The following is a 21624-nucleotide window of genomic DNA, read 5'->3' as shown; positions in this document are numbered from 1 at the left end:
TTGACAATCACAGATCGTCTCTAGTTGTTCTTTTTCTGAAAAACACAGAATGTGTGCCTTGATTTGTGCTTTTAAAAAGTAATGGGACACCAGTTTGTACCATATTTGTGTAAAGGGTCAAAAGTTTTCTAAGGTTGAACAATCAACACATGATTATGCAGTGTTGTAGTACTCGAGACTCGGACTCGTCTCGGACTCGGTCTCGAGACCATATTTTAATGGTCTTGGTCTTGTAATGGACTCGTGTCCATTTGGACTCGGAATTGAGTCGTACTCGAACATTTTTTTTTTAGGACACGGAATTATCTATCTATATTATTCCCGAGTCCACTCGTGTTCAATTCAAAATATTTTTCATGATGATTAATGTATGTTAATAAAATATTTCTTTAAATTGATTGACACGCCCAGTGGTTGGTGATTTTCTAGTGCGCAACTGCGCATGACAAATTGTAATAAAATTGCTTTTAACACCAACTATGTGGCCTTTTTACCCTAAACTGATCATATTTTTTAAACTCTAAGTAAATTCAGTAAAAAAAAAAAAAAAAAAGGATTTCTCTAAGTAAATAAAAGTAAATTAGGTAATCAACCCTCACTGGTCTCGGTCTCGACTTGGACTCGACCATCTCTGGTCTCGGACTCGACTCGGACTCGACTCTCTATGGACTCGGTCTTGACTCGGACTCGACTCTCTCTGGTCTCGGTCTAGACTCGGACTCGAGTGAGGTGGTCTCGACTACAACACTGTGATTATGTACAAATTTAAAGACAACGGCTGCTGGAACTGAGCCTCTTCTCAAGCAGAATTTGAAGCACTTGGGGTCAAACGGTTGCGTTTGTCCCAGTTTCATGTCCAGTGCTCCTCATGATTGTGTGATTTGATTCCGCAGTGTGACGGCCAGTACATCCCACTCCCCAGCCTCCAGGGAATCGCTGTGCTGAACATCCCTAGCTACGCCGGGGGAACCAACTTCTGGGGCGGCACAAAAGAGGATGACGTAAGTGATGATCCTAGAGGTCATGAGGGTTCTCTCTCTTCAAACTGCAACCCATCCTGACTCTGAGTTGGTTACTAAGAGTTGAAATATGACTCCATGTTGAGAGGAAATGCTCTGAAGTTGTTTAATTAAGAGGATGAGTTTGCCCAGTGTTTACTGGTGTTGTCTAACGTGCAGCTGGCTCTGGGCAAAACCTTTTCAACCCGCCGTGACACGGGTCTTTGTTCGCAACAAGTGTCCTCTTGGCAGCTGGTTTGTTTTAGCTCACATGGCCTTGGTCAGGATGAGGTTACCTCCGGACACGGTGTGTGCGCTACAGCGTCTAGTTACAGAAGAGACACAGAAAACACCGAAAATGAAAATGTCTGTGTGGTTTTGTATGGTTGTTTTTTGTCTCCATTCTTGTATAGCACTTTGTTTAACAACCAGTTGTGTAAAAGTGCTTAATAAATAACAAATGAAATGAAATGAAATGGAAATGAAGGGAAGAGTGCTTAGATATCTGTAATCTTGGACTGAATAGTCGAGGACCCAGTTCAAAAATAATTCTTAAGTCCACTAAGTGTTTTCAAAGAGTAATTAAGCCTGTAAAGCATGGCTATATTCAGATTGTTTTTAATTGAACAGTTTGTTTAACCTTAAAGGGATACTTCAGGATTTAGCATTAAGCTTTGTATTAGTAGAAAACATGTAGTATTTTCGAATTACCGTGCTTTCCACCCTTATATTCACCTGAGACGAGAGATTTATGTATTTTTTGTCTGGAAAAAATCCTCTGATGACCCAAAAATCGTCATTTTGTGTCATCGGAGGATTTTTTGTCTGTCCCGCATGTTCTCAACCCGCCCATAGCGGGTGGGATCTCACTCACTGAATGTACACAGTGTCATTTTGGTGCAGTTTCTGATATTTATTTGGGCTATGAGATGAAATTCTGATAGCTTGTAATGTAAATCAATGAGATCTTTATAACAGAGTACCAGATACAATGCATAAAAATATAAGTTGTCACTCTATATTTCAGTTAATACTTAAATTCCTATTTTTATGTTCAAAGCTCTGTAGATTTTACTGTGGGGGCAAAATATGAGGATTTATAGATGGACAAAATAAGCATTGCTCCAAAACCTTTTCTATCATATTTGATACTTGCATTTTAAACATACATTTTCAAAAGTAAACAGTCCAGTAAATATTCAGCTCGAAATATTAATAACGATACGTTATTCTTATGTTTACTTTATATGTAGTGAAATCTTTACTGATTTTATAGACACTTCTATCACAACCTATACAATTATACTAAAAGGCCTTTTACTTGCCAAGATTCTATGAACTTTCAATCAGAGGACAGAAGGCATGTAGTAGATTTTTCTTAATTATGTTGATCGTTTAGACTTTACAAGCCTCAGAAATGCATATCAAATATGATATAGTAGGCTTTATAGGTTTGTTAACTTTTTAGGAGATGTGAATCTTGAGTGTGAGCCTGTATGGAGCCCCCTAGTGGTAGTAAGCTATGTTCATATATTTTTTTTTTTTTTTTTTTTCTATTCATGCAGATATTTTGTGCCCCTTCATTTGATGATAAAATTTTGGAAGTGGTCGCTGTGTTCGGTAGTATGCAGATGGCGGTCTCAAGGGTGATCAAACTGCAGCATCACCGTATTGCACAGGTAAGCACAACTCACACACAAATGACAGATCTGTAGTAGAATATGTCAATAATGGTGATAGAGAAGTGTAACTCACCTCAACCCTGTCAGTGTCGCACGGTGAAGATCACCATCCTGGGAGATGAAGGAGTGCCTGTCCAGGTGGATGGAGAGGCCTGGATTCAACCTCCTGGAGTCATCAAGATTCAGCACAAGAACCGGGCCCAGATGCTGACTAGAGACCGGGTGAGTGTTTCTTGAGAAACAATATTGCTATAGAACAGTGGAAGGAAACATTTAAAGGAATAATTCATTCAAAATGGCATCATTAACATTAACGTTCAGACGTTTGGGGTCGGTGTGATTTTTTTTTGTTTTTTTTTATTTTTTTTTTGATGTTAACCACTGTTTGTTTTTGTTTTTGTTATTAACAAACAAGCAGAGAGAAAGTGACGCAAAAGTAACGTGAAAAATTACTTTCTTTAAAGAGTAACTAAGTAAAACAATTAGTTACTTTTTTAGGGAGTAGCGCAATATCGTAATGCGTTACTTTTAAAAGTACAGTAACTTTCCACAAGACTGTAAACATGATAAAACTGTCATATTTAGTTTGTGTAAGCACTACTGAAGTGTAGATTTCTAGCTCAATGCAGGAGAAAAAAAAACTAATTTTGAGAAAACAGCCTCTAAAAATGTGTATTGTAATTTAAATCATTAGTCTACTCTGAAATAAGAAATGTTACCGAAAGCAAAATAGCCCAAACTCTCAAAATTGACCAGTGCTTGAATAAACAGTTTTGCCTGTAGTGTCAAAGATCAGGAAACTAGTCCAGATCTGTCTGGGATGTTTGTGGAAATTGTGTGTATCCTCTTTTAAACATTGGATGTAAAAACTCACTGTCCTTTAAATGACTTCTGTATTTGTTTTTAATAAAGGCATTTGAAAACACATTGAAGTCTTGGGAGGATAAACTGAAATACGACAAGCCTCCGCTGAGGCCTCACCTGTACCCTCAGCATTCTGTGGATCTGGCCACCGAGGAGGAGGCCGCGCTCATCCAGATGTGCGCTCGAGCCGCAGAGGATCTCATCACCAGGATCTGTGAGGCTGCCAAAAACTACCAACTCCTCGAGCAGGAGCTGGCCCACGCCGTCAACGCCTCTTCACACGCCATCAACAAAACACACCCCAAGTTCCCCGAGGTGAGCCATGCCCCAGCACTGAAGGACTGTTCACACACACACACTGCCACTGATCAAAAATCTACTTTCTCTCCATATAAAACAATGACAGCTCCCCATAGTATTATATTTTGGGTTTGGTGTGAAAGAGTTCATAGGCACTGTACATTGTTTTGTGATAATAGTCTTTCATTTTGTGCAACTATAACCCATGAATAAAATGAGCCAGCTCCTAAATCTAAATTTAGGATTTAGCATTTGATGAATCTAAATCCAGTTACAATATAAATGTATAATCATAAATTTTAGGCATGCAATATACACTTTCGTTCAAAAGTTTAGGGTCAATAAGATAATAATACTTTTAATCAGCAAGAATGCATTCAATTGATAAAGAGTGAGAGTAAATACATTTATAATGTTTCAAAAGATTTCTATTTTAAAAAAATGCTGTTCTTCTGAACTCTATTCGTTAAAGTGAATCAAAGAATGTTAACCAACACATTGATAATAAGAAGAAATGTTTCTTGAGAATCAAATCAGCATATTAGAATGATAATGTGACATTGAAGACTGGAGTATTAATGTTTTTATTGTATATTTGATCGAATGCATCTTTGAACATAAGACACTATTCTCTGATTGGTGGATCGGTGGTGTTTCTCTACTAGTGTTTGTAGTTTTACACTATTATACATTTTTTTAAGCACATACAATCGAATCCCAGTCTCAGAGCTCATGGTAGTTTTTTATGAAAATCTTTATGTATTATTATTAAAAATATATATATTTTTTCCTTTTTAATAAATGAATGGTATTTTTACATTAGGAACCCAACTTTTATGTTCCTCACAGTTTATACAAGTCTCGTATTGATGGGTATATTCTCATGTTTGATCCGTCATGCCGTCTGTCCTCCTCAGAGCCTGACAAGAAACACTGCCATTGAGGTGGCGAGCACCGTGAAGGCTCTGCACAATGAGACTGAGTCCCTGCTAGTAGGACGAGTGCCATTGGTGAGTTGACGGTGAACATGATCTGGATTCAGTGTTTGTAATGCAATGTAAAACTCATTCTCCTTCCCCTTTTCCAAGGCATACATGTGCAAAAGCTGGTCCCCATAGAAAAGAATAATCCACACTGTGATGCAGAGCAAATATTATAGATATCTATTTTTAGAGAATTTTTGCACAATTTTATTTCATTTATCTTATATAAAGGTATGAAATTGCAACTTTCAAATGCTAAGCAATAACATATTCCCTCACCAGAATGACAGCTGCATTTGATTGAAAACCTGGACTGGAAGTGGACTCTGATAGAGATCTATGTAAGCACTGACTGTGAGTTTATATCTGTAGCAACTGGACCCTCCACATGAAGAGCTGCTGTCTAATGCCCTGCAGAGCGTCGAGCTTGAACTGGGCAAGCTGGCCGAGATCCCATGGCTATACCACATCTTACAGCCCAACGACGAGGAGGTGAGCACATCCGGCAAAAAATGTCATGCTGTAACTGAGAGTAAATCCCTTAAAGTGTGCCTAGATACAGACCTGTATAGAGGAACCAAATTAGTCAGCTAGGGATAGTTTACAAAAATGTGAATCATTTAACCACTTCCAAATGTGGTTTTAAATCAGATATATCTGGACACCTGTAACTAAACACCCATATCAGATTCCCCTTGGCCACCAAGTCACAACAAAGATAGCTTTTTAATGTCAGATTATGAAGCAAAAGTGTCTGTATGTGCTTCCACTAAAACTCACAGCTTTTTGTTTTGTTATGGTGGAAACTTAAAGGGGTGATGAACTGAGAAATCAAATTTTCCTTGAGCTTTTGACATCTAAGAGGTCATCATATTATAAGAATATCCTGTAAGTTTCAGAACTGAAAACGTCCTTGTTAGTCCAATAAAAGCTTTTCTTGACACCAGCCTCTGAAAACGACCCCACATACAGTACACCGATGGGTGAGTTAAACTCATTATAATATGCAAAACTGTTATCCACTCACAGCAGTGGGCGTTTATTTCCAAGTCTTCAGTGCGACACGCCCATAAAAACCCACCGTTTTTCAGGAAGGCTCACAACTTGGGTACAAAATAGCCTATTACTTATTCATTTTGATGTTTTTGAATGCAAAAACCAAGCGAATGTCATAAGATGACCTCAGACAACAATATAATAAAATTTTAAAAGCCAGTTCATGACCCCTTTAATATTCAGTATAGCTAAGAAATTGCACAAACAATCAGAAGCATAGAAACTGATTGTCAACCTCTGCCCCGTGAATTGTATAATTAAAACAGCTTTGTTATTGAAAGCTATATTGTATTTCTCAGGAATGGTGAGATAGCTTCACGGTTTTTGTAATTAAATTAACAAGCTTCACTATTACATACAGACTCACACGATCTCTGTCTTACCATGCTACTTTATTTCACTTCAGAATTCTAGATCTAACGAGCTGTAGATAAAATAACAAATTAAAAATGACCATTTGTTCCCGGTCTATATCCTTTCAGTCAGATATTGGGCTGCAAACATCCATGACTGTTTTTAACTTATCCATGCTGGCAAATAATCATGGCCACCTGACATGATTTTTATATATATATATATATATATATACAGTATACAGTATATATATTTAGTATGGCCATTCAAGGCCTTGAGGATTAAACATGTTGCATAAAGATAATTTTTTAATGTAAACGCAGATACAGTCGTGTCTACAATAAATGCAAACAGGCAGGACAAAAAAATCATACATGGTCAAAAGATCATATCTGTGCATTAAGACTAGCACATTTATTAACAGATATGGGTGTTTTGCAGTTCCTTTGAATATGAGACTGACTGTCATTTTGTGTGAGGCAGGATCCCTCCCTCGAGTACGGAAAAAGAAACAGTCGGAGTGGCATGTTTCGCATAGTGCCAAAGTTCAAGAAAGAGAAACTCCCCAAGAAGTCCAATCCACCGTCAGGTAAGAGTGTGTTGTGTGTGTGTGTATGTGTGTCCACATTTACTTGAATCTCCTCACATGAGACGGCTACTACAATCATGGATACCTCATGCTTTTTTTCATTCATAGTCATGTAAAATTGTTTAAGTGTTACATTTATTTAGGAAAGATGCAAAAGCAGAACTCGTTTGTTTGTATTGTTCATGATTTCTGACAATATAGGGAACTGTTTCAGGAAGTGATGTCAGATCTCTGAAGCCCATGGAGGCAGAGACACACAGCCTGTGTGATTATATAGAGCCCCATAAAGCATGTAATCCTCTTCTGAGAGGACTCTCTGTTCATGTCCAGTGGTCCTCAGTCCAACCCAACCATCCATGAGCACCCCTGCACTCCTCTGGTCATGGTGTTGTCCTGTGAGTCAGAAACAGTCCATGTGTCTACACATGAGCAGCAGGCACAAACCAAGGTGTACCGCACAGAAGGGGAACAATAGAAACCGCTCATCCAAACCCAAACACGACATATTGCACACGTGCTACACATGCTTAAAGGTGAAGTGTGTAATTTCTGGCACTAATAATAGCACTGAATGGTATTGCACATATAATGATTGTTATAAGTGTCCCAGACATCAGAGTCCTGAGGTATACGTTTGCCATTGGTTGAGGCAGAAGTTGACACTTTTTTTATGCTCAAACAAACAAAGCAATGTGTCAATTCATAAGAAGGTCAAATCTAAATTACACGCACCACCTTTAATCTTCCCTGAAATCTGATATCTGAGCATAGTACATACTTTGTACATACTCTCCAAAAAAGCATCGCGAGGGAGTCAAAATAGTTTTTCGACCTCTTTAAGCTACCACACTCTTAATCCGAAAGTAGTTTCGCCCTGGATTTGACGTGCATGTCTGTTATGGGGATTGAACACGACAACAGAGCGCGTTGCATTTTGGTGTTTTTGGACGGACTTTAGGAGCGTTAGGTCGCACAGGCTTCAGCCTCCCATTCCCTCTTCCTCCTGCCTCCGTCTCTCCTGTCTCTGTGTCTGCTCTTAATGGGATAATGGTGGACGTGCCACTGTGATAACCTGCATGCCAGAAACGCCTCTGGGTGTGCCAGTGACCAAACCGAACCTGTTTAACCCTCTCTTTGCCAGCTGCCGCCGCCACTTCTCTCTGTGTCTTCTCTTTCCTCTTTCCTGAGTGTATTTTTTGGTCCCCTTTTCCTTTTGTGGTGCTTTTTTGACTTGTTCCTCCTCTCGGCCTGACCCTGTTTGCCTGTGTTCTTGCGAGTGTACGGGGGTTGGACACTGAAGGGAAGCTTCTCGCTCTGTACTTGTGTAGTTCAGAGGTGGGGCACTGAGGAGGTTGCCGCCTGGCTGGAGCAGCTCAGCTTGGGGGAGTACAAAGACATCTTCATCCGCCACGACATCCGCGGCTCCGAGCTCCTGCACCTGGAGAGGAGAGACCTCAAGGTATACACACAACCCCTTTCTGTGCCTCACCATGTCCCTCAGAACAACCCAAAACATTCTTTTCTCTGTCCATCTCGCTCTTTGTCTCTCTCTCTATCTCTCTCTCTCTCTTTCTGTCATCTTTACCTGTCACCCTGTTTGCTATTTTGTGCTGCACTGCTCTGCTTGGCTTCCTCTGTGCAAGTGTCATTCGGATCTCAAATTACTTAATGAGTAGCCACCTTGACGCACACGTTGGGTTATTTTAAGTCGGCTAGGCTCGGAAGACGCCAGCGCGGCGGATAGACAGCTCCACATCGACATGCCTCTGTTTGTGTAGCTCATGAGTACAGTGAATACGTTTGTGTGTGTGTGTGTGTGATTTGATTTTGGTGACAATTTCAAGCAAATCAGGCCCTGTTTACATCTGGTATGAACATCCATATCGGGTGATGTGATCGTAAGAGGAATATCTTTTGATTTCTTGACTGCACTTTTGTTTACAGGTTTGGGGTTTGGGGTTGGTAAGATATTAATAATAATGAAATAAGTGTATTATTTTGTTGACCAATGCAACATCAAAAATACAGCAAAAGCAATAATATTATAATCACACAAACTCAAAATAGTTGATCCACTCGCTCAACTTTACTGTAGTAAACGCTGCACAATGTAAGTGGAAATACTGGTTTAATTCAGTCTTATATGTTTCAACCAGAAACGTATAGCATATAGTTTATCGTAACATCGAAATATACATCGTATACATAATTTACCCGCTATATAGTTAAATGCTCCCGATTTTTCCTATCAACAGAAAAATTTACCGGGATAACCTGGCTTCTCTTGATACTCCACAGCTTTGCAGCAGTAACCGCCCGCCGACACGTTGATGTGATTGGTTACTTACAAGGTTGTTTGTGACGTCAGAAACGCCAACAATTTCAAACTGTGTTTTTGCACATAATGCACCGTCTTTGGTTCACTGCAGTTTTAAAGAGAAAATATTTAGCATAGTGTTGACTAATGAATTTGCACATGGTTACTTTTAAAGCATATTAAAAAACATTACATGAACAACATTAAAAACTTGATTGTCACCATTATATTGTCTTATATATTCTTGTGTAAACTATGATGCAGGGTTTTTTTTTTTTGGGGGGGGGGGATTCTTTGATGAATATAAAGTAAAAAAAAAAAACCCAGCATATTAAAAATATCTTTTGTAACAATATAAATGCCTTTACTGCCAATTTTGTGTATTGTTGCTGAATTTCTTTAAAAAAAAAAATTGTGTTCCCCGAGAAGCTTTTGCATTCCCTCGTAAAGATATTTGCATTCCCACGCAAAGATATTTGCGTTTCCACACAAAACCTGTTGGGAGCGCGGACAGACACTTCATGTTTAATGTCCCGCTGGCAGTGTTTCAGAGCTCCGCACATTAATGGAGCGTTTCATAGTGTTTGAACCTGGACTCAAATATAAAGAAATGCGGTCAGTGCTTAACTCAAGGAGATCAGTGAAGTTGCCAATATATTCACCTAGGCTATTCGAACTTCCCGGATCAATATTCTTGAGCTAAATGTTTTTTAACAACGTCGTTTTTGTTTTAAGAATTTAAGAATCTATGTAGACAACGAGCTACAACCCAATTCTCCTCAAAACGAGCTTTATAAATAGACTATAGGCTAAATGGATCTCTATGAGCAGGCGGCTGAGAGACAAGTCCGAACGGACCATCTGCAAAGTGTAATATAACCAAAAAAATCACTACAGCATCAACTTAGTCAAAAATATAAAAAGAAATAGTCATTAACTTCAATGTTAATGAAGTTTACTTCAAAAGTTTGCAGTTTCACGCCACCAAAATGCTATTATCAGGTAAATTAATGGCCAAACCCAATTAAAGGTTTTTAGTTGAAGATGGTGTCGTGTGAACACCCCCTTAAGTTAACCATGAAATGCTAATAAAAAAACGTACATAGAATGGGAAAATATCAACTTTTTTTAAAAGGAGGGAAAAACACCAGTAAAACCAGCTAAGAACCACTGCATTGTAATGTAATATAAAGTGTTAACACTACAAATGCAATGTTGTCACGGGCTTTTCTGACTACCTCCGCATGAAGTTTGAGTGATCAAACCCCAAACCAGACTCCATGCACACCTGTATTTAGTGCTGTTCACTTATGAGATGTAAACAGGGCTTTATTTGCAGCATTTATTTGGTTGTGGAGCTATTTTAAATAATACAATTGTCTAGGATTATCAACTGAATGGTCTAATTTATTATACAATTTAACAGAGTGATAGAGCACAATAAACATCCTCACCAGACACTCAGTGATGCTTTCATGTACATTTGTAGAGTAAGAAGAAATAAATAATGCATTCAATAAATGTATTATAAATCCTTGTGAATCACACCTCCCAATGTTGACGAATTACACAATGGGGATCATAAGAGCAGCTGAGTGTTTGCGTAGTGCTGAATGTCTATGTGTAAGGTTTTCTGGTCACACGTTTCACAAGCACTAGTGAACCTTGGACTGTGCCATTTTTACTCCTCTGTTATGTCCTCCCATTTCAAATGTCCCTGCCATTTTTCTGGTTTAACCTCATTCTGTCTTAAGGGATGTCCTCAAACAGATTAAAATATATATATATATATTAGGACAGAAATAGATCCGAGTGTTTCAACTGTTAACCAGTCAAGCTAAAATTCAGTGGTGTTGTGGGATAATGATGCATTTGCTGTGTCATTAGATCTGCTGCATTGTTTTAACCCAAGGTTAACCAAACAATCAATATTGGTGACATAATGACCAGTGCTGACAAATCTTAGAGACCAGAGTAGATGATGACCGATATAATGCCGGTATATTATAGTTACTATATATATATATATATATGATGAAATACATGGAGACTCTTACACAATACATCTGTGTAATGCCTTATTTAGATTAGCCTAACTTCCACTAGATGTCACCTTCCTGTGGTTTTATCTCAAACCTAGTTCTCAGATGATTTTTATACTTTGGTTATACACTCGAGTAAGGAATTTATAAACATTTTAATTTGACAATCAGTTAACTAATTAAGTTTATTGCTAATACTGCAAAACACACTTGCAAGACTCCACATATAATCACATAGTTTGAATGAAATGTAAATATTCCTACTTAAAGGGGTAATTCACCACTGGCAAGATGGGATTTTATTCAAATTTGGCTGAATATGTATGCAGTAGATCGATGTGACTAGTGAAAAGGGGGCTGTGACGTTCCATTTATCAAAAAGGTAGAGAAACTTCAACTCCCATAATGCACTGGATTCGCCTGTAAACGGGGATACATACAACAATGTGGAAGAATCTTTAGTTTTCATAGAAACCCTGAAGCTGTCAAAAGTCCACCAAAAGGCCCCAAATAAAGTGTTTTACATCATCCGTCTGACAATAAACAGAAAACATTGTTCATTTAATACTACATTGCAACAAAACTAAGCTGGTTGAAAATTGTACCCTTTAAGAAATGTGAGTATTGATTTATTTTTGTTTTTAAATTATCATTGTTACTTTATTACAGTTAATATGCTAATAATATTCATATTTGTTTTAAAATCTAATATAAATATTTAAATATATTTGACTTTTGAACCTAAGCCAAATTTGCTTACACTTTGTTTAAGTTTTCCCTTTTACAGTGTAGATTGATACACAAACAAGTGGAAATATGAATTAACATGTACTTACATTAGGGAATAGTTTAGTTTAGGGTAGGGTTAGTTGCTTGTAATTATGCACAAATTGCTATCATTACTATAAGATGTGTAACAAGAACACTGTAAAATACCCCAATGTCTTTAAGTACTTACCCCAATTTGAATTTCTTTGAGCATGTGCTAGACTCTGAAATTGACAAATGAACGTGGATTAAACTTGGGTTAAGCTGCAGTTGGTTTATGATGTATTCATTAAAACAAAGAATCCAAAAGTGATTGAAAGTATCAAAAATGTATTGTTTGTAGAAAATCAGAACAAAACAATTCGTGTGTCCTCCATCTTCTACGTGCAATATATAGTGCATTCATTCTGAGCGCACTTCTGTTTGTCTGATTCCACCAGGATCTGGGGATCTCGAAGGTGGGTCATATGAAGAGAATTCTCCAGGGAACTAAGGACTTGGCCAAGAGTTCGATGGTGGACCTGTGAGACGTCGGCACACGTTCCGTTCGGGAGCGAAGAGGAGTTGAAGCGGAGCTCCGGTGCGGGGGACGCTTTGCTGTCGTCGATTTCATGTAGGAATAGCTTTTAGAAAAGCTAGGAATGTTTGTTTTAGAAGCAAGTGCTGGTGCCAAATCGACAAGGATTGTGTCCGAGACTTGTGTTAGACCCATAGAAAAGCCATTCCTCAATTATTGCATCAACGGCACAATCAGGTATGCAATTCTCATCGTGCACGCGACCTCTGGCCTCTTTAAAAGATCCAAATCAAGTAGCAGTACAGGACTTCCAAACTCACTGGCTCTTTGCCTTGCGGTAGATGGTTTTCAACAAAAGGAGGGCGATGTGATGTGTCAGCAATATTCTGCTTTTGACAGCACTGTTTACATTTTAAGGAGACGGGAAAAAGACTGACGGAGTATCGCAATCAAACGGCAATCATCGTAGTGATGCGGTCCAGTCCAAGAAAGGTCAAAAGGGGTTTCCTTCGACAGTGACATACTGATGCATGGTATGCTTGCTATATATTTGGATAGCTATTTTACTGCATGATCTGCGTCTTGTTTTTTTTATTGTACAAACTAACACTTGAACAAGTTTTATATGGATTTAGTATAATGCCATTTGTTACTACTGAAGCATCCCTTTTGGTCCAAGTAGACTGCTGATTTGTTTCTATTTAACTGTCTGCATGGAAACCTTGTGTCAAAAGCAGTGTCATGTGCCATATTTATTGGTAAGAAATGTTTTAACTTTACAGTAGGACGTTAGGTAAGTCGACATCGCGGTGAATCATGTACCAAAGTGAATGTCCCCCGAAACGTAAAATATTCAACTTCGAAAATATCCACACGACATCTGTTTGTGGCTTAAACCGTGTAATTATACATTAGTTGAAATAGGACTTCTATTGTTTTGAATAAGAAACTTTTTTTGCAGTTGACCTGCAACATTACATAGTTGATATTTGCTGAGTTCAGGAACCCAGTGCAACTTCTATAGGATCATCTACATTTGGTTGGTGGCATTACAGGGTATAAGAGATGTTTGTTAATATATGCAGTGTATATACGTTTAAAAAGTCTTAAAGTAAAGCCTTTGTATAATAGAGCGCTTACATCATATTATCAGATGGCACATTTATTTGTGTATAGAGCACCATAACACCTTTGTGAATTATGACGTTAAGTAATCGCCTTTTACACGTTAAGTGCTGTTGTACTCTATGGAAGGTGCAATATTGTTTTATTTTGATACATTTCTTCTCTATTAAGCTTTATTATGTGAGGTTTTTCCATGGCAAACTAAAAAGATAAACTTCACACACTCTTTTTTTTTTTTGGTTTTGGATTAAGGTGGATTTAGGGTCAGACAAATTATGCCAGGTTCTCTCCAAAAATTCATAAATCTTCCATTTAGCAAATTGCTGATCCTGTCTATCCATGCTTCCAAGATAATTTGCTAGGCGGCTGGATGTTTCCTCAAACCGGCTATAAAACTGTTGTGCCTCTATTTTTTGTTTCGTTAAATGGAAAATTTTGAGCTTTGAGCTACACGTAGCTTTCCCAACCAGCAGTGCACATGGGACTCATAACAGTGGAATTTAGTTTATATTATATTATAATGTTTCTCTAGAGGGTGTTCGATAACTTCAAAGTAGTAGTTGATACTGTATACATACAGAGAGAAAGAGCGTCGGAAAAAGATGTGGTGTTCCCTAGCAAGAAATGCAATTCTACCCACAATTTACCTGAAGTGAGAATTCAAACAAATGTGGAGAACGAGCACAGGCCAGGAGGACTGGGTTTGGTCTGTCGGCCAAAACCGAGCAGGATGTTTTTGAAAAGAAAAATACACATTTAAAAAGTTCAGTGAGAGTTTAGTCATCATATCAAACGATAGGACTAAAAAATGAGACTCGATTCATGACAGCATTCATTAATCAATAATTGATTACATTACTGGTTCTCAACATTCAACATGGCGCCAAACGTAGAGCTCAATAGTTTATTGGACACAAATAACCCAAAAACTGTTCTTAAAAGTCATTAATATGATCAAAAACTGCATACAATATAGATAATATTGTAAATGCACAAACAGTAGAAGTGATTTTTACACTTTTTCTAGCTTGTGTGTTTGGTTTCTAAATGTCAGTTGAGTTTTATGCTCTCGGCAGCCAATAATTCACCACACAAAACACATTGTGGTCGGCACAAACCATGTTTATTCTTGTTGTAAGTGAACCCGTATTTAATGTTGTTTGGCCTTGTCCATATTGGCAGCTGCGTAATATGTCTAGCTCTTGCCAAACGAAAAACGAACTTAATACCATAAAGTTTGATAATGGACGCGCAAAATTAAAGATGAGGAAAACATTGTGTCTTCGCTTTTAACAGTTGATGAGCCTATTTCTATATTTGTCCTAACTTTACACGATTATATAGTTAGCTGGTTCCCATCAGGGTTGTCCTTTGGGTGGTGTAAACCCAGGGTACCCACCTTATTTATATTAAGTGTTTTCAACTACTATGTACTAACATTTCAATTAATCCTTTGATATAAAGCACTTATTGTGTACATAAATGATTTTACATTATGCTTATGTTTAAAAAATACCTGCATGTGATTACAGCTGTAGTTATTTTTTGTATAATTACACCGTTGCACTAAAAGTGCCTAAAAATGCAAATTACGTCGTCATTTACTCACCCTTATGTTGTTCCAAACCTGAGTTTCTTTCTTCTACTGAACACAAAATATATTTTAAAAAATGTTGTTGATGGCACCCATTGACTTCCATAGAAGGGAAAAAAAAAATACAATGAAAGCCAATGGCTACCTTCAAGTTTCTGGTTACCAATTTTTTTTCAAGTATCTTATTCTGTGTTCAAAGAGAATGAAACTCATACAGGTTTGGAACAACACGAGAGTAAATGATGACAAAATGTTGAGATATTTTTGGGTGAACTATCCATTTAACCCACCTTAACTCAATGGGCTCTATGCACGGCGGTATTTCCGGTGAAGGTGTAAGGATGTTCGATAACTTCCACCGATCGTAGACTCCAATGCAATACCGAGAATTTATATTGAATTTTTATACTCCATGGTTATACTAAAGAAACGTTAGTCACAAAAACAGATAAAACAGACACCCCTCGTTGCATGTGTTTATGCTTCTTTTTAAAATTACATTAAATAAACATAACTATATTTAAAATTTCATCTAAACGTATGTACGTTTCGTTTCAAGGACGGGAGTACAGTAAATTTTGAAGACTCTGCCATAATCCCGTTTTCCTCGGTTTTCCTCCGCTTTAATCTCCACAACCAGAAATGGACGAGCATCCTTGCGTCAAATGTGGAACTTATGCATGCATATAGCCCATAAGCTTGTTTCTGCCACTAAATAAAAAAAAAAAAACGAAAAAAATAATTGCGACTTTTAATCTCACAATTGCGAGATATGAAGTCAGAATTGTGAGAAATAAAGCAGCAATTGCGAGATATAAAGTCGCAATTGCGTGTTATAAAGTCAGAATTGCGTGATATAAAGTCGCGACTTTTTATCTCACAATTCTGACTGTTTTTCTTACAATTGCGAGTTTATATCTCACAATTCTGACTTTATAACACATAATTGCGAGCTTACATGTCGAAATTCTGACATCTTTTCTCAGAATTGTGAGATATAAACTCGCAATTGCGACTTCTAAGGGGGGGAAAGAAAAGACTAACCTTTTTCCCCCCTCACAATAGTTTAAATCTCACAATTCTGACTTTATATCATGCATTTCTGACTTTATAACACGCAACTGCGACTTTATATCTAGTAATTCTTACTTTATATCTCGTAATTCTGACTTTATAAAACGCAACTGCGAATTTATATCTAGCGATTCTTACTTTATATCTCGTAATTCTGACTTTATAAAACGCAACTGCGAATTTATATCTAGCGATTCTGCCTTTATATCTCGCAATTCTGACTTTATAACACGCAATTGCGACTTTATATTACGCAATTCTCACTTTATATCTCGCAATTGTGACTTTATATCTCGCAATTGTGACTATATCACGCAATTCTGACTTTATTTCACGCAATTGTGACTATATCTCGCAATTGCGACTTTATATCACGCAATTCTGACTTTATATCTCGCAATTCTAACTTTATATCTCGCAATTGTGACTTTATATCACGCAATTCTGACTTTATATCTCGCAATTCTGACTTAACGTCTCGCAATTCTGAGAAATAAAGTCAGAATGCGAGATGTAAACTCGCAATTGTGAGAAAAAAAGTCTGAATTGTGAGATCGCAATTACCTTTTTTATTTTTCATTCTGTGGCGGAAACAAGCTTCCATAATAAGCACATTGTACCCAACATTTTTTTTGTAAGTACATAGTACTTAAAGACATCTGATGTAAACTGACCATTAAATGCATTCGTATGTGTTGTAGTTGAGAACCACTGGCGTCCATAATAAAGGCACAACAGACTAAAGCCTGCTTTTTTCCACAATCAAAGTTGCGGTATAATTGGAAACTTATTGTATCTCACTTCCCGTCTTTTCTCAGAAGTGAGCACTTACTGAGGTTTTAGTTATTGGGTGGCTGTTTAATCCATCAGCAGGTTTTCAACTTTTACACTTCCCCATTCCCTCTCTTAAAATTTTTTAATTTATATTTTTTTTATGTATTTTGCCCAATTTATTGCTTTCAACTACCACTAAGTGTGCATTACTCACAATTTACCAGGTTTAAATTCATCCCACGGACATTATTCTCCAAAATCAGTGCAGAAAAAGTTACCTATTCACTGGGAACAGAAAAACACCCCGTCATGCTGTGATCATATCCGACAATCAAATGGTGCATTTAAAGCAACAGTTCTGTTTGTGGTTATATGACATAATATCAAAACGTACGTGCTCGTATCTCCATGCATTCCGAAACACCAATGAATGTAGTGATATGATTTTCAAATATGACCGCATTGCTAAAGGTAATTTCCCCAACTAGCTAGAATCATTACCAAAGACACAAGATGATTTTGAGAAGACTTGATGCTCACACTATGAAGCGCCCTATTTAATTGGCCTTCCACGATCTCTGTTTGACAGCTGTAGCAGATTTGACCTTGTCTATGGTGCCTCTGTATAGTTCATTTTGCTCACGACAGACTTAAAACACTCAAGTGCAGTCTTCCTCTCATGCCACACACTGAATACATGTGCACACGATCACATGAACCTCAGTTCTCAAGCCACCACATGACTGTTTTTCATTGGACTAAAAGTGGCGGTGGGTTTCGGCTCATCGACGATGGCGAACGTAAAAAGCTGTAAACTGCCTGGTTTTTCAAAAACAAATTCATTTTGAGGAACTTGTAGAGCAAGGTCACATATCTTTGACATAATTTATATCCATTTAAGAGAAGTGCGATGTGAGTTTCATTTGTTTACATTGTGTTTACAATGGCACAGTTTCATTTTTAAGACTACATGTATAGGTATATTTACAATACTTGCATATTTATTAAGGTTAAACAACTGATGTGTATGTGTTTTCACTATTGGGATATAATGTTACGGTAGTCACTTGTATTGATATTGATATCTGGATGATTTTGGTAAGTAGTAGGTAATTTTTATGACTACTAAGTGACTGTTTTCTGTGCCTTTTTATCGTAGATGCATGGTTAACTATTTATTACAATATGGAGGTCACTGAGATGTGTATTTTTGTATCCTGATTAAATAAGTGTTTCGATTTCGATGTACATTTTGAGGTGGTGAGATGCTGCCAGTTGATATCTTCCTTCTTCAATAAAACTGAATGCTTACACAGTACAGTGCTTTGTCGTGAAGGTTTGATTTATTCTCTTGAATTTGTATGTGTACATTGAATGAAATATGAATGTGCATTAACAAAACTGATTAACACAATGGAATTATATGGATCTATTATTTTTCAATACTGCTACGGCATTACGGGAAAGATTTTGATTGGGTGTTTGACGTTATTATAAAAATTTCATACATTTCAAGTGCTCTTGAATACATTAACCACACTCATAAACTGTGTGCACGCATGTAAACAGACAATATTTTAATTATCTTAATTTAATATTTTTGATTTAGCCTAGGCCACGACCCTTCTGCAATACCTCTGCAGCCCACCAGGGGACCCACACTTTTGGAAGCATTGAACTAGTGGTCCTTATGAAGAGATGCTCAACTGGCTATATAATTACTTCTGATATATCTGTTCTCTGATATATCTCTGATCCATACTACAGACACTTCAACTGAAGAACATTTAATTTAAATACTAATTCAGTTTCAGATTACACTGATGATTCATCTGGTGGTAAAATGAATGTGAGGAATGTAACAATCAGGTTCAGAAAGTAAAAAAAAAACGTTATTTTTCTCAATAGACAAACTGATATTAAGTTTAAAACATCTACCAAGTGTTATTAAGTGATGAAATATGCTTCTGTAGAAGCCATAAGGTTGATAAATAAAGGGATAGTTCACCCAAAATGAAAAATCAGTCATGGTTTACTCACCCTCAAGTCGTTTCAAACCAGTATGAATTTCTTTCTTCTGCTGAACCCCAAAGAAGAGATTTCATAGAATATTTGTATATTTTTTCAATATAATTTGGCTTGAAATAACTTGAGGCTGAGTAAACAATGGAAACAGTTTCATTTTGTTGGGTGAACTATGCCTTTAAAGTCAGTTCACTTTTTAATAGTTCACTTTTTTACATACACAAGCTATGTATTAGAGCTACACAATTCTGGATATTTTGAAAATAAAAATAGAGATCGCTATTTTGAACAAACAACTTCACAAAATAAAACAATTCATGTTAAGGCTATTAAAATGTTTAATTAATCTGAATGATTTTAAAAATCTTCGGTTTGAATTGAATGATTAAATTCCTCAAACAAATACACTTGTTTCATAGATGAATCAGCATTTTTGAACGAATCTTTTGAATGAACGATTCAATGAGAAATGTTTTTTAAATAATTTGTCGCCATCTGGTGGCGTAACAACATAATCGATCTAATCTTTATTTGAAGTGCAAGCTACTTTCAAAAGTTGACTGGTATCACCAGAGATGGGACCAAGTCACACATGTGCAAGTCTCAAGTAAGTCTCAAGTCTTAACTGTCAAGTCTCAAGTAAGTCCCAAGTATTTTTTTGGGGGGCAAGTCAAGTCAAGTCAAGTCACAGGCTATGTCAAGTCAAGTCAAGTCAAGTCTTGTAGTAGGTCAAGTCAAGTGCAAGTCAAGTCACCTTATTATTGTAATTTTACATGCAGAATCTGATCTTAATAAAGTGAAAAGACAAGATAAGTATTTGCCAGTAAATTACAATAATTTGGATTTGCATTGTAAATACTCATGTTCAGTAAAATACATAATGGAATCAAACAAAATTTTAACTTCATAAAATAATTTATTTTTCACTTCTGCCAACAGTGTTTGAAATGTTTTAAATTTTCAGCAATTTGAAATGTTTTAAATGTTTTAAATGTATCAGCAATGGCGGGGTAACATCACTTCTGTTGATGTTCAAACAAAACAGAGAGCTAGCTGGCTACTCCCTCCCGTCCCATGCAATTGAAACTCTTCTAAACGTGCATCTATGGGTATCAGTTTGGTTTGAAATGGACAGAGGCGCATTCAGAAGTGTATTTGGGTACAATGACGCATTCATTTACTAGCTTACTGATTTAAAGAAATAAAAATGTATACAAAAATGAGATGATGTCCTGACTTGTTTTATGAAAAAAGCCTTAAGTTTTCAAAAAGCATTAGACATTACTCACTTACTCCCAGTAATTACTCCCAGTCAAGTTTGATAAAAATAAATGTTTAGTATATTTTTATTATTAAAATGCATTTAAGAAAATATATTAATATAAACCTGATTTATTGTTGACTGGTGTGTGTGTTTAAAATTTGTTTTCAGAATAAAATGGAACTGTTCAAGCAAATTGTAGAAATCCTCCCTCCGGAACGTTATAGGCAGTAAAACATGTTATGGGTAGATTATGTGGTAATGCATCTCCGAAATGGGACATAATTTAACCCAGATATTTTTTCACAAGACAGAACACATGTCATAAAGCCCATTACAAGTCTTAACTCATTTTTGACCAAATGTGTAGTTACTGCGCTTTGCCTTTGTAGGGCAGTATTGCTATGGGGTTCCTACAGGAAAACTGAACTCCCTGAGCTTCTTCCTGTATTCGCGAAGTTGACTGTGTGTATAAAATAACTTCTTATTAAACTGTATGGACACTCTGACAAAGTTCTCAATGCTTCGTTTTGAATGTAGGGACCCTTATTATGTTAGTGTGGGGCTATTTTGAGCATTGTGGTAATAACAAGCGATTTTTATTTGTCATTACTCTATGCCCTATATACTAGCGTAATACTAGCGTTATAGGCTAAACTGTTTTTATAGATACAACTATTTACATTACAGAGGTTGTCATCTGGCTGTCCGCGATCTTAACGTTGCATGTCTTGCAAAGCGCTATTCTTTTGCCATCTTGTTTTGAGAAATTCTTGAAGCCGAAAGCAACGACCCTCGGTATCCCTCCGGCTGACATGTTGATGTGATCTGATGTAAGTGGGCGTGGTGTGCGTAAGGTATGAGAGGGCATGACTGATGATCTCTGATCCAGTCATGACAGCGCTATTCTCAGCCTGCGCTCCAGCTGGATCAACTTTATTTTTTTTACATAATTTATATATTTTATATTCAAACTGAAAACATGATGTGATTATACACTCAAGTCATTCAAGTCATCGTGTCTCAAGTCAAGTCAAGTCCCGAGTCTTTAACTCCCAAGTCCGAGTCAAGTCTCAAGTATTTTATTTTTTGTCAAGTCAAGTCACAAGTCATAAAAATAGCGACTCGAGTCGACTCGAGTCCAAGTCACCAAATCACAAGTCCCCATGTCTGGGTATCACAGACAGTGTTACATATTAAAAAAAAACGTAATCATTTATTTGTATGACCACTGACTATAGCTTAAAAAAGTCTTTCCAATAAATACATAATGATTCAAAAAATTCAAAGTGATCATGTGT

General features: G+C 36.9%; 1 protein-coding gene across 10 annotated transcripts in view; it reads left to right on the top strand.

Moving 5' to 3' along the window:
- dgkh (diacylglycerol kinase, eta) overlaps positions 1-18355 on the top strand; it is an 87263-nt gene extending 68908 nt beyond the window's left edge. For 9 of the 10 annotated variants that reach the window (XM_039683603.2, XM_089133356.1, XM_039683610.2 and 6 more), the window contains 9 exons: positions 894-1001; positions 2564-2677; positions 2768-2902; positions 3593-3859; positions 4762-4854; positions 5200-5319; positions 6721-6826; positions 8155-8285; positions 12394-18355. In XM_039683603.2, coding sequence (XP_039539537.2) covers positions 894-1001; positions 2564-2677; positions 2768-2902; positions 3593-3859; positions 4762-4854; positions 5200-5319; positions 6721-6826; positions 8155-8285; positions 12394-12480 — 1161 coding nt within the window. In that variant the 3' untranslated portion in view covers positions 12481-18355. The remainder of the gene's footprint in view (positions 1-893; positions 1002-2563; positions 2678-2767; positions 2903-3592; positions 3860-4761; positions 4855-5199; positions 5320-6720; positions 6827-8154; positions 8286-12393) is intronic. The other variant, XM_089133357.1, reaches the window with a different exon arrangement.
- Positions 18356-21624: the final 3269 nt, after the last annotated feature.

Source organism: Pimephales promelas, chromosome 7 (genome assembly GCF_988280905.1).
Source record: "Pimephales promelas chromosome 7, fPimPro1.hap1.1, whole genome shotgun sequence".
In the NCBI taxonomy this organism is placed as follows: domain Eukaryota; kingdom Metazoa; phylum Chordata; class Actinopteri; order Cypriniformes; family Leuciscidae; genus Pimephales; species Pimephales promelas.
Note: the sequence above shows the minus strand (reverse complement) of the source record. Positions and strands in the feature narration are given on the sequence as shown.